At 39.9% G+C, this 12,902-nt stretch overlaps 1 protein-coding gene across 1 annotated transcript in view; it reads left to right on the top strand.

Moving 5' to 3' along the window:
- Positions 1-12,902, top strand: part of LOC138628222 (voltage-dependent calcium channel subunit alpha-2/delta-1) — a 64,053-nt gene that overhangs the window by 32,178 nt on the left and 18,973 nt on the right. The window contains exons 11-18 of the mRNA XM_069711127.1: positions 1,877-2,035; positions 3,374-3,478; positions 5,990-6,068; positions 7,063-7,112; positions 7,228-7,317; positions 7,399-7,461; positions 7,552-7,632; positions 8,385-8,459. Of these exons, the coding sequence (XP_069567228.1) occupies positions 1,877-2,035; positions 3,374-3,478; positions 5,990-6,068; positions 7,063-7,112; positions 7,228-7,317; positions 7,399-7,461; positions 7,552-7,632; positions 8,385-8,459 (702 nt within the window). The remainder of the gene's footprint in view (positions 1-1,876; positions 2,036-3,373; positions 3,479-5,989; positions 6,069-7,062; positions 7,113-7,227; positions 7,318-7,398; positions 7,462-7,551; positions 7,633-8,384; positions 8,460-12,902) is intronic.

The raw sequence follows: 12,902 nt of genomic DNA, 5'->3' as shown, positions 1-12,902 counted from the left end.
CTTCCCCTTTTTTTCCCCCTTGCCTGCCCTCTGCCTTTTTTTCCTCTTTTTTTTCCACACGTGTGTTCTCACTTTCCCCAGACCTCTCACCTCACTGAGCCTCTGTCACTTTTATCCAGCCCATTCAGCCATGTTAGCTGGTGTCAGCGCTGTTAGCCAGTGTCAGTCCAGTGGGCAAGCCCGAGTACTAAACCAGAATAGCAGAGAGTCCAATGGGATTAGAGCTTGAAGATTAGCCTTCTCTCTTGTGTCATCGCTAATCCATTCCCACGGCCCGGACCATCTCACACACACACACACACACACACACACACACACACACACACACACACACACACACACACACACACACACACACACACACACGCACACACACACACACATATAACAGTTGTTGTAATTGGATCACAAGAGAACAGTGGAATTTGCAGTGGACTGCATTCACGTCCTTGTGCAAGGCCAATAACACATCTTACAGAGCAAGAATGTGTGTTTTTCAGCAATTATACAAAATGCCTTTCCTTCTTTTTTGACAGAATGGGCTACAAAGAAAAAGTTTCTTTCTAGCCACTACGCTTGACAAACTGTATATGTGAGCTTTAGATTATTTTCTATACGAGATAGACCCTCTCACGTTCCTGCCTTGAAATCCTGTATTCACACCTTCCCACTCCTCATTTTGTGTCCTATTCCTCTCGCTTCATGCTCCAAACCCTCACACTTTCCCACCTCACCTTCCTCTCCTTTTAATAGATTATGTGATTAAAGATCCCTGTCTGCTCTTTGTGGGCAATTATGTGAACCTCTGTGTGTGTGTGTGTGTGTGTGTGTGTGTGTGTGTGTGTGTGTGTGTGTGTGTGTGTGTCTTGCATATCTTTGTCAAATCACAGGTTTTTCAGTTTGCCTTTCAGTCCAATAGAGACGTGTATGTCTGTTATTGTCACTCTACAAGGAACTTCAAGGCTGCCAGGCTCCTTGAAAACACATGAGTGTGCGCGTGTGTACGTGCGCGCACGTGTGTTCGCCATCAGTATTCACACATACACACATGCACACCACCCACACCCACGCATACGGTCAGAGCTTTTTTCCTCCCTGCTTGTCTGTGTAGATCAGAGTTTTCTGCCTCCCTATTGGCCATCTCACAGAGACACATTGATTAGTTGAGATCGATGAGGTGCAGCATTGTTTTAGAAGAGTTCTGCAACACAATAGATGGCTTACTACTCTGTTGTCCCATGTCCATCATGCACTATTCTTACATATTCTTTTCTATTTATTTTATTCTGTCATTTGTTCTTATTGTCATTGGGAGCTCTTTGAAATGTTCTCTCTTTCATTTTAGAAAGGTTTATTTCACATACTTATGAATGAAAATATGGGCCGTCAGTTTAAGTTGCACCACAGCTCAGTCTGTTAAGGCAGGCTTTTGGTTCATGTTGGGTGGAGTATTTGTGCATATGTGTGCTGTGGGGTGGAAATGAGGAGGTCACACCTTTAAAAAAAAGATGGTGTTGCTGCCTAACCTCGTTTTTATATAGCAGAATCTTGTTTCCATGGGTACCGAATCGTTGAGCTCTGAGGATGTGAAGCAATTAGTGGGGCTTGATGAATGTGTCTGTTTACCACTGCCTGATAATAGCCAAGGCCAGGTGGGAGTGTTTATGTGTGTGTGTGTGTGTGTGTGTGTGTGTGTGTGTGTGTGTGTGTGTGTGTGTGTGTGTGTGTGTGTGTGTGTGTGTGTGTGTGTGTGTGTGTGTGTGTGTGTGTGTGTGTGTGTGTGTGTGCATGCGTTTGTATAATTCCTTATATATGCACACATGTTGTAATTGTATGACTAATTTGCAAGTCATAACTCTGTGCTTCTGTTTCCCAGTTTAACACCAGGGTGAAGAAGACAGCGTGTTTCGACCATCTGGTTCAAGCCAACGTGAGGAACAAAAAGCTGCTGAAGGATGCTGTGCAGAACATCACCGCTAAAGGAATAACAAACTACACAAAAGGCTTTGAGTTTGCTTTTGAGCAGCTCTCTGCGGTAAGACAAACTTGTCACTTTGTCTGACTTTAGTGTGATTGAGTACAAATAGTGTAAAAAAAAAAAAAAAAAAAAAGAAGTTTTGAATGAATCTTACTTACAAATAGTGTAAAAAAAAGAAGTTTTGAATGAATCTTACCTGTGATGCCTCCATATTTCAGCAGCCTTGGATTGTTGTCTTTCACTGCCATCTGCTGGTTGAATTTGTTACCCCAGCTCAACTGCCTGCACAATGACATGGTGATGCAGGAGGTTAGATATGTTGCATAGTTAGGGATGAATTTAAATGATTTCACAGAGTCTAAAGCCCTGATAATGGTTCCAAGAAGCTGCAGTGTTCATAACATCTTAGAGATTGTGTTGAGTGGTACAAAACAAAAGAGGAAAGGCTGCTGGGTGTTAAAAACCAAAAGGTTTTAGCCTTTCAGACACAAAAAAACGTAAAAATTAATCCACTGGGGATCACGCATGTGTAAATATACAATAGAAATTTACTGTGACTATCACTTTGAACCATTCATTTTAGAGATACCGTGTCATGGAACGTTTGACATAGAGTATTGATCGACCAGAGTTGATGAGGATAATGATGCCACTACATTTAAACTGAAGGTTATAGCAGTGTGAACAGATATCTTTCTCTGGGCCAAATGTTTAGAAGGGGGGTATGTACATAACCTAATACATTTTATGTTATTACACATCCTCAAAATCAATTTATCATGGAAACACTGCAGTTTAACACTGTGATACAAAACACACATCACATTTATAACATTTATCATTCCAAGAACATAATGTTTCTAAGTTTGTCTACATGCTAAATGCATATATTGTTGTAGACTAAAATCAACCCTACAGACCTTGCAAAAGGCCACTGTCCTAGTGACTTGCTTACATTTGCAGACATATTTGAGTTTGTTTCCTTAGCTTTTTGATAACCACTATATTAGCTAGGTAATTCATTCAGCACTCAACTGGCCCGCCTGCACATACAGCAGCTGCATACACGCCCCTTGAATTGGGTTGAGGCTTGCCAGGTTACAGTGACATTGTGTTTGTAGACTGTGTTCCATAGACTTTCATAGATCTGGAAACTCGGGTAACGTCAAAAACAAACATACAAATCTTGTGCATCAGTATCTGATGATTATTCATAATAAAGTGTGAGAGCCATGCAAATTACGGGAGTTTCCCCAAGAGAAACAACAAAATGGGAGGGTGCTGAGTGATGGCCTAAAAATTTCTGAAAAACACAGGAAAAACGGGGTGTCGGCCAAAATGGGATAAATAAATAATACAGTAATCATAAAATTATTGTTTATTTTCTTTGATTAGACTAATGTCAGTCGAGCAAACTGCAACAAGATCATCATGCTGTTTACTGATGGAGGAGAGGAAAGAGCTCAGGCCATACTGGAAAAATACAACCCTGACAAAAAGGTATACAGAGAACACACAGTCCTGTTTCCAACACTTCAGAGGACATTACATCGACTTTTTTTTTCTTTTTTTTGGCATCTTACCCTAACCATAACTACTGCTTCCCTATTCCTAACTCTTACCCTAACCTCAATCTAAACCTAAATTTACTCTAATCTTAGTCTTTTTGAAATTTAATGATTTACATTATGAGCACTTTCTTTTTGTCCCAGGATGGGAGGTCTATCCCCATAATGTGACTGAATAAACAGATTTATGTCCCCATAAAATGAATAATTCAATGGTGCTTGCACACACACACACACACACACACACACACACACTGTGACTTGTGTGTATGATACTTTTTTGAACTCCCTTTGAGTTGAACTTTCAGTGTGCACATCCTCAAAAGTTTATCCAGGAGGCATAAATACAAAAGTGTTTGTATATAAGGCTGCACACACACATCAACTTGATGGTCATAGCAACACATACAATGGGGAGAGGGGGTGGGGAGGTGGGGACGGAGCCAAACAATGACACCGAATGTTCAAAGTCAGACATTCACAGAGAGGTTTTAAATGTATCACTGACTTTTATTTTATTTTTATATCTGGGACAGTTAGGAAATGTAAAAAGTAGATTGCTTTGTAGATCTTTTTTGACTGTTTTATATAAATTATAGGTAAATAATCTAATGCATTGAATTTAATTGTCATAACATCATCTTCAATGATATTTACTATATATAGTGGGTACAGAAAGTATTCAGACCCCTTTACATTTTTCACTCTTTGTTTCATTGCAGCCATTTGCTAAAATCAAAAAAGTTCATTTTAGTTCTCATTAATGTACACTCAGCACCCCATGTTGACAGAAAAAAACAGAAATGTAGAAATTTGTGCAAATTTATTAAAAAAGAAAAACTGAAATATCACATGGTCATAAGTATTCAGACCCTTTGCTATGACACTCATATTTAACTCACATGCTGTCCATTTCTTCTGATCCTCCTTGAGATGGTTCTACTCCTTCATTGGAGTCCAGCTGTGTTTAATTAAACTGATTGGACTTGATTAGGAAAGGCACACACCTGTCTATATAAGACCTTACAGCTCACAGTGCATGTCAGAGCAAATGAGAATCATGAGGTCGAAGGAACTGTCCAAGGAGCTCAGAGACAGAATTGTGGCAAGGCACAGATCTGGCCAAGGTTAGAAAATACTTTCTGCAGCACTCAAGGTTCCTAAGAGCACAGTGGAGTCCGTAATCCTTAAATGGAAGAAGTTTGGGACGACCAGAACTCTTCCTAGACCTGGCCGTCCAGCCAAACTGAGCAATCGTGGGAGAAGAGCCTTGGTGAGAGAGGTAAAGAAGAACCCAAAGATCACTGTGGCTGAGCTCCAGAGATGCAGTAGGGAGATGGGAGAAAGTTCCACAAAGTCAACTATCACTGTAGCCCTCCACCAGTCGGGGCTTTATGGCAGAGTGGCCCGACGGAAGCCTCTCCTCAGTGCAAGACATATGAAAGCCCGCATAGAGTTTGCCAAAAAACACATGAAGGACTCCCAGACTATGAGAAATAAGATTCTCTGGTCTGATGAGACCAAGATTGAACTTTTTGGTGTTAATTCTAAGCGGTATGTGTGGAGAAAACCAGGCACTGCTCATCACCTGCCCAATACAATCCCAACAGTGAAACGTGGTGGCAGCATCATGCTATGGGGTTGTTTTTCAGCTGCAGGGACAGGACGACTGGTTGCAATTGAAGGAAAGATGAATGCGGCCAATTACAGAGATATCCTGGAAGAAAACCTCTCCAGAGTGCTCTGGACCTCAGACTGGGCCGAAGGTTCACCTTCCAACAAGACAATGACCCTAAGCACACAGCTAAAATAACAAAGGAGTGGCTTCGGAACAACTCTGTGACCGTTCTTGACTGGCCCAGCCAGAGCCCTGACCTAAACCCAATTGAGCATCTCTGGAGAGACCTGAAAATAGCTGTCCACCAACGTTCACCATCCAACCTGACGGAACTGGAGAGGATCTGCAAGGAAGAATGGCAGAGGATCCCCAAATCCAGGTGTGAAAAGCTTGTTGCATCATTCCCAAGAAGACTCATGGCTGTACGAGCTCAAAAGGGTGCTTCTACTCAATACTGAGCAAAGGGTCTGAATACTTATGACCATGTGATATTTCAGTTTTTCTTTTTTAATAAATTTGCACAAATTTCTACATTTCTGTTTTTTTCTGTCAAGATGGGGTGCTGAGTGTACATTAATGAGAAATAAAATGAACTTTTTTGATTTTAGCAAATGGCTGCAATGAAACAGTGAAAAATTGAAAGGGGTCTGAATACTTTCTGTACCCACTGTAATAGCCTTATATGGCTCCATCACCACTTCACAGGAATATTAGGAGAAATGATGACAAAAATGTATCAGTGGGTGTGAACAGGACAGCATATTTTTTCACAAGGTAAGAGGTTTTATCATGATAGATTTATGTTTTTCTAATCTTATGCTCCAGGTAAGAATCTTCACCTTTTCAGTAGGACAACACAACTATGATAAAGGACCCATTCAGTGGATGGCCTGCTCCAACAAAGGTACAGCACAGATCATAACACACACCAGTACTGAACAGTGTAGTCAGTGGTTTTTTTATCCAAATGTTACATGGCATTTTGTCGACAGGCCTGGCTAGTAATTTAAATACTTTCTTATAATTAGTTTCAACCAGCTTTGGCCATCTTAGGGCAGAATAAAACATTACAGCGCAGTATAAGAATGTTTGAAGAGGACAAAGTGCTGAAATGATAATGGACATCATTTTAAAACAGCAGAGCTGCCTGCAAGCCCATTTGTCATCTGCCCTTTTTTTAAACATTCTTGGCCAAATGTTGGAAACCTTAGCAGCTCAAACAGGGATGACTGCACTCTAATCACCCTGTGGAGGAGTGCAGGAGGAGAATCAGTAAAGGGTCCCATCATGCATTGGCCTGGCTCCACCTGCCTATTGCTCACAGCTTCAGTTTTCACTGATTATAGTCTGGAAACCCTGTACGCTGAGAGGTTAGCTCTACCACTTTGAAGGGCTGACCAATCAGTGACCAGTGGGGATAAATGCAATGAAAAAAAAAGTGTTTCTGAACACAGTTCCAACAACAGCAGTGATGATGGAGCTGGATGAAACATATTTCATTGCCATTTACTGACATGGTATTGCACTATGCTCACATTGGGGGAAGGTCTCTGTTGTTTACAGCTTTGTGAGTTTTGGCGCACAACATACGCGTTATGCTGGTCAATGGTAACTGGTTATGGGCTGCTCCAGTTTTTCAAAGTCAACTCAAGCATGTCAGACTCTCTCTAATCTATGTTTTTCTTGTGCATGGACATGCAAAAAAAAAAAAATTACTGGCAATTTTTTTCATGTTTTTCTGTGTATATTAACTAACTTGACACAATAAAAACAAGATGCAGTGGACAATACCACAGATTTGAATCCTCCTTTTGTTTTACTCCTATTTTATGTTTCCTTTTTGTATACTTGTTTACAATAGTGTTGCCTGAACGTTGTAAGTGTTCCTATTTATTCAGGTTACTTCTACGAGATTCCTTCCATCGGAGCCATCAGAATTAACACACAGGTGATTTTCACAAAAAATTAAATTTCCACATTCGCCAGGCATTTATGGAGTGTATTATTTGTATCTGCATGGAGAGAATCTGGATAATTAGATGGGTGCTGTGTGTCCAATTTAGGAGTACCTAGATGTGCTGGGAAGACCCATGGTTCTAGCAGACAAGCAGGCCAAACAAGTCCAATGGACTAATGTATACCTTGATGCTCTGGTATGTCATTATACTATTGGGTAATTGTGATTTTGTAAATGTATTTTTTTGTAATTGTGCTTCTGCTTGACTCTCCATCAGGAACTGGGTCTGGTCATCACTGGAACGCTACCTGTCTTCAATAAAACCCAGACCGATGGCGAGGTGCAGTATAGAAATGCATCAGCACATGATGAGTGGAGTTGGCCTGCTGAATGTATTTTTCCTTATCTTTTCTCTCATACTTCCCATCAGCACCAGAGTCAGTTGATTCTTGGCGTAATGGGGATTGACGTGTCTCTCGATGACGTCAAGAAGCTCACTCCACGTTTCACAGTGAGTTTAACAGCCGTATGTGATCATGCATGCATGTGCAGACAAATGCATTTATTATACCAAGGCTTGTACCATGCTCAGTCAACCCGCTCTCATCCCAGGGCGTCATATACTTCTGTTTTGTCATGGCCTGTTGGATACAGAGACACTTTCAAGGTCCCTTAAGTTTACGCACCAAAAACTACAAGGCTGGGTTTTAAAAAAAAGATCATAGGTCAGGTTAAAATTTGTAATTTAATAATTTAAGAAACCTAATTCGACTTTTGTATTCTCATGGACTTGAATATCAGTCTTCCAAGTAAAAGTCCTGTGCTTGTTCAATCCAGCCCCCTCGGACCTCCTCTTCATACAAACTTTGCCAAAAGGCACCTTGTCGTATCTCTCTGACGCCAACGGCTTTGAGAAGATGGCAGTATTTGACTGCCTGGGAATGAGAACAAGCTGGCTCAGTTTTGGAGAACTTGCTCAGATGTTTCCCTCTGGAGCGATTAGTAAGTGATGCGATTCCATTAGATGGGTTGTTCTTATCTACTGTCCTTAGTGTCCAAAAATAAGAGTGCCCTTGTTATTAATTACAGCCCCCCCCTTTGCTCCATGTTCTAATCATGTTTTTGGGACCACTGGGGTCCTTCTGTTACACATTATTGATAGACATTACCAGAGGGCCATTATACCAGACATGTGTTGGCAACATGCGGGGTTTCTGGAAACGAGAATTAATTTCCTTTTCATCTATTCATCTTTTACATCAGATTGGTCCAAATGGATACTACTTTGCCATTGATCCCAATGGATACGTCCTGCTGCATCCCAACCTCCTACCAAAGGTAGGGTATCTGGCCCTATGCATCACTTTGTGTGGCTCAGCAGGTCCATGTGTTGAAGCATTACATTATATTCTGACTATTCAACATGGTTTCACAGTAACTACTCACACTCAGTGAATAATATGCATGCTAGCAGATGGCGCAGTCTCTTTTCAAACTTTTCCACGTGCAGTCACCTTATCAATCTTCATACAGAGAATTCATTTCCCAGTTAGAGTGTGACTTGATATCATTAGTCCTCAAATATCGGCTAGAAGGTCACTTCTACCCTGTGGATTAAATAGATATGTAGACTTGGCAGTGAACTGGCATATATGTTTAAAATTGAAGGATAAAAAGGAGCACCGTGGCTCATTGTACAGATAGTGTTTTAAAGAGGAAATACTACACCCCAGACTGTAATTTAATTTGGTGAATATATCACACTCCTCCTGTTTGTATTTTCTTTTATAGAGATTAAGTTTTGCAAAATGAGAAGAGTTTTTTCGGGCAGCCTCTGCTGCACTTAGTTTTAGCCAAGTATATTCATTAAACTGTTTAATAACAGTTTACACAGGCTCGAAGTTGAACTCTGAAGGCAACATTAACACTTCCACCACAAGCAATAAAATGCCACTTAACATACCAACTTTGATGCCGCCTGTCTTGACCTGCCAAAGGCCCTGAGCACTCTTATAATAACTCAAATAAATGCAGCAGGATTTCTCGCCACTGGCAGGTATTGAGATGTGCCCCAGTATAAATTAGCCATGACCCCACGAGAGCTTCCAGCCCACTTTTCAGCAAATCCAACTCCCTTCACTCCCTTCAGCCCGAGGCAAGCGAAGCACCGAAAGGCTGCACGAGGGCCATGTGCTGCCCAGAACTTGAGAGCGGCACCTTCCTGGATCTGAGGCTGTGGTTTCGAGACACTTACATCCCGTCTATCAGTCCAGTCACCGCAATCAAATCCATAAACACTTATGGATCAAGTTACTTTAATTCACAGTCTAGTAGGTTTATGGGTGGTAATTGCAACATTGTCAATGCAAAATAAATCAAGTATAACTATACAGCTCTAGGTTCCTGGAACTCAAATGAAAAGGGAAGTAACTTTAATAGATAGTGGTGAAAAGGTGGTTTATAAATAGTAAACAAGCACAAATAAGTAAGAAGGGAATGGCAATTATAAGTAGATTATGAAAATGCAGTATATTCATAACCGTCTACATATTTATGACTACTACAGTACTCTACAAAGCCACATAATTGTTCTTTCTTTCCAATTGTTTGAAGGGAATTTCTTTGGTTTTTTTGTCACCTTCCAATCCTTCCACCCAGACTAGAACATTTAAATATGGTCAATGCTGTACGTGTATAAATGCATTTAAAATGGTTAATAAAGCTGCAGCTGGGATTGACACAGTGTATGCATTTTTTAAAAAATAATTGTTTTTTTTGTTAACTCTGAAAACTCGACTCCCCCACAACTTTTTGAAACCCCCAAATTGATCACTGTGCATCTTTTCATAACTTTCCCTAGAAAAGGATTCATAACAGGAAGATCAGGCTAAATAATAAGTATGCTGTCACTTTCCATGAGGTGAGACAATGTAGATGTAATATAGATTGCGGAGGTAGTTTCCCCAGGTAGTTTTCTGTACTGCAGTCTTGTAGATATAATTTTTAGTAGATGTAGTAGCAGTCACCAGAGGTAACCATCACTTTTTTCAGGGGATATTCCTATTTGGTTTGGTTTGCAACCCTGCCTGAACTACCCCAAATTGAAGTGATGCTGCTTTCTTTTGTTGCTTGGGATGATTGAATGACTGAGCAAGAAATTTACAAACACATGTTTTGCAATAATGCGCATGTCTCTATGAGGACATATTTTTTTGACAGGGTTGATACCGAGAAAAAGTAAGTGACAAAATAGTTTGCTGGTCATATATCCTTAAATAGGGGAAAGACATTCTTTGTGGTCTAAGCCATTATTCATGATAGTATATGGCAATGTGTAGGTAATCAAACAGAATGATCTGAATAGTACGTAATGAAAATAAGGATATACATGGCAACGTTAAGACCAAGGATTAGACTTACTAGAAGAAGAACAAAATTACTTGTTTTTTATACTTTTGGAGTATAATAAAAAAAAGTTTCCTTGATGCAATTTTTTTTTTTTGGTATGTTGTAGAAAAAGTACAGTGGAAAGAAGAGAGAACAGAGGGTTGTCATGACATTGTTTTGAGATGATGCTTCGCAGATTGCACTAATATAATAACGTGACTTCAGCTTTCTTCTCAAATTAGTCTTAAAAGCAACATGAGCTTGGAGCAACCTTACTGTTTCAACACAGACACGCACACATGCAAAGGCATGAAAGGCATCATGAGAATGATCTCATTTTAATGTTGCATTCAAGCAAGTGTGTGTGTGTGTGTGTGTGTGTGTGTGTGCGTGTGCGTGCGTGAATACTGATGGCGACCTTTACAACATTTCCCTTCTCTCTGTGTCTCTCTCTCAGCAATGTCTCAGCTCTTTCCGTATTTGATCACGTTTGCACATATTTCATATTCATCAGACAAACCTTCCCTGTGTTTTGATTTTGATCTCACACCCCAACTCACCTCAACAAATCCCTTGTTGGTCTTCTTTTCTCACTCTTTATTCATCATTTGATCTTCTTTTTTTCTTTTTGCCAAGCTATTCACACTATCCAGTGTTCACATTTTTTGTTTTATTCATATTCTCTCCTGTCTTAGTGTATGTTTGATGTTTCATGCTGTATCACCCAGTGTCGCACTGCTTGATCTTTTATTCTTTCTTTTCTCATTTTCATGTTGAGATGCTTCATCTTCATCATCCTCCTTTGCTGCTTCATTTCATTTCCCTCATCATCGCATGTAAGGAACTCAACTCGTGCTCTTTACAGTAGATGATTATTTCATTTATTGCCTTTCTTGTCTTTGTACTGACTCACACTTTATCTATTAGGAGTTTATTTTAAAATGTAAGCTTTTCTATAGAAAGAGAAACATATCTCTCATATCTTTTTAATCCTAAATGCATTGAATGTCTGCTTGTATACGTCATGCCAAAATGTAGGAAACTATGTAAAAAAACATCACTTCAACACTACTCTGCTGTCACCACATTACCGCACACTTTGAGTGACAAAACGCTGTGGAGGACAGACTGGTATCAGATTCCATCTACTGCTGTTTTGTAGCGAAGCACTAGATTACTGCTACCATTTTATACCCCCATAAAGCCACTCAGACGTATAGGGTTTTTAAGAGGGGGACATTAATAGAGTTCAGTGTCACTATGTATCAAATCGGATTCAGCTGTGTCTGGTGTCAGGTATGTTGTCAAAACGCTGCCATATGGTACCCTCTGTTTTTTATGTTCTGGATTTGATTGGATTCGTGTGGAGGAAAATGATTGTCATTGCTCCTGAAGTAACTACAAAAGAACATTGTGGTGCAAATAACTGAAGTCTATCATACAATCTTGGGGTCGTTAGTTACCTGGGACTGTATTACACCCTGTTACTGAGTCATATTACACTTAAGTATTAAGTATACTCGACTCTCAAACAGTGTGAAGGGTATCTAGCTATGTAACTATGTAAATTATAAAACATGAGGGGCAATGTTATGATTTCCAGTTTTCAGTTCCAAGTTCAATGCAGAGCTGCATTTTCTTTGATTATGGAGTGACAACAGCCTTGTATATGAAGAAATACCTCAGGCTATGGATGATGAGAAGTTGAGCTTTGTGCCAATCATGAATCATATGATTTGAAAACAAAACCAGAGGTCATGAAAAATGTCACTGCAGTATTGGCTCTGAAAGTTACGGTGGTCGACCTGCCACCCACTGCTCGTACAAACTCCAGAGTCAGAACTATTTCAGTTAAACAATTTATAACAAACTCAATCACAAATCAAATGCAGCAATGCACTTTTTGTGCACTATCCAGGTTAAAATAACCTTGAGCAAGTGACTGTGATTAGTGATTGCTGTCCTGACTAACAGCGGGCTGTGTTCAAGATATATAACATGACATATGCAAAATGTAAAATATGTCTTTGTTGTTGTTATTACGATAATCTGAAAAATTACAGGCAATATGATTTTAATATGACTTAATCTACCTTGCATTAGTGCCAGGTTGCACGTGACCCAAGGTATGTAATAGTCTTTACATACAAATTTGAGCAGTGCATTTCAGTATAAAATGCATTGGCAGCACTAGGATGCAGAGGTATATTTCTCTGTGTGGTTGACTGATGGTAAAAGCCCATTTCTGGATAACAACTATAAAATGGTCCACTGCATTTTATAACATTTAAATGAAGTGATATGAAAGAGGGTTTTTACATAAGAACTGTCTCCAGCCGAACTAGTCACAAGCCTAAAGTAAAAGGCTCGTCTCTGTTTTGCTAAACTTGATCC

Source organism: Brachyistius frenatus, unplaced genomic scaffold (genome assembly GCF_029030835.1).
Source record: "Brachyistius frenatus isolate BFR_SWC_R1_liver_20210118 unplaced genomic scaffold, ASM2903083v1 Contig_97, whole genome shotgun sequence".
Taxonomy (NCBI): Eukaryota; Metazoa; Chordata; class Actinopteri; family Embiotocidae; genus Brachyistius; species Brachyistius frenatus.
Note: the sequence above shows the minus strand (reverse complement) of the source record. Positions and strands in the feature narration are given on the sequence as shown.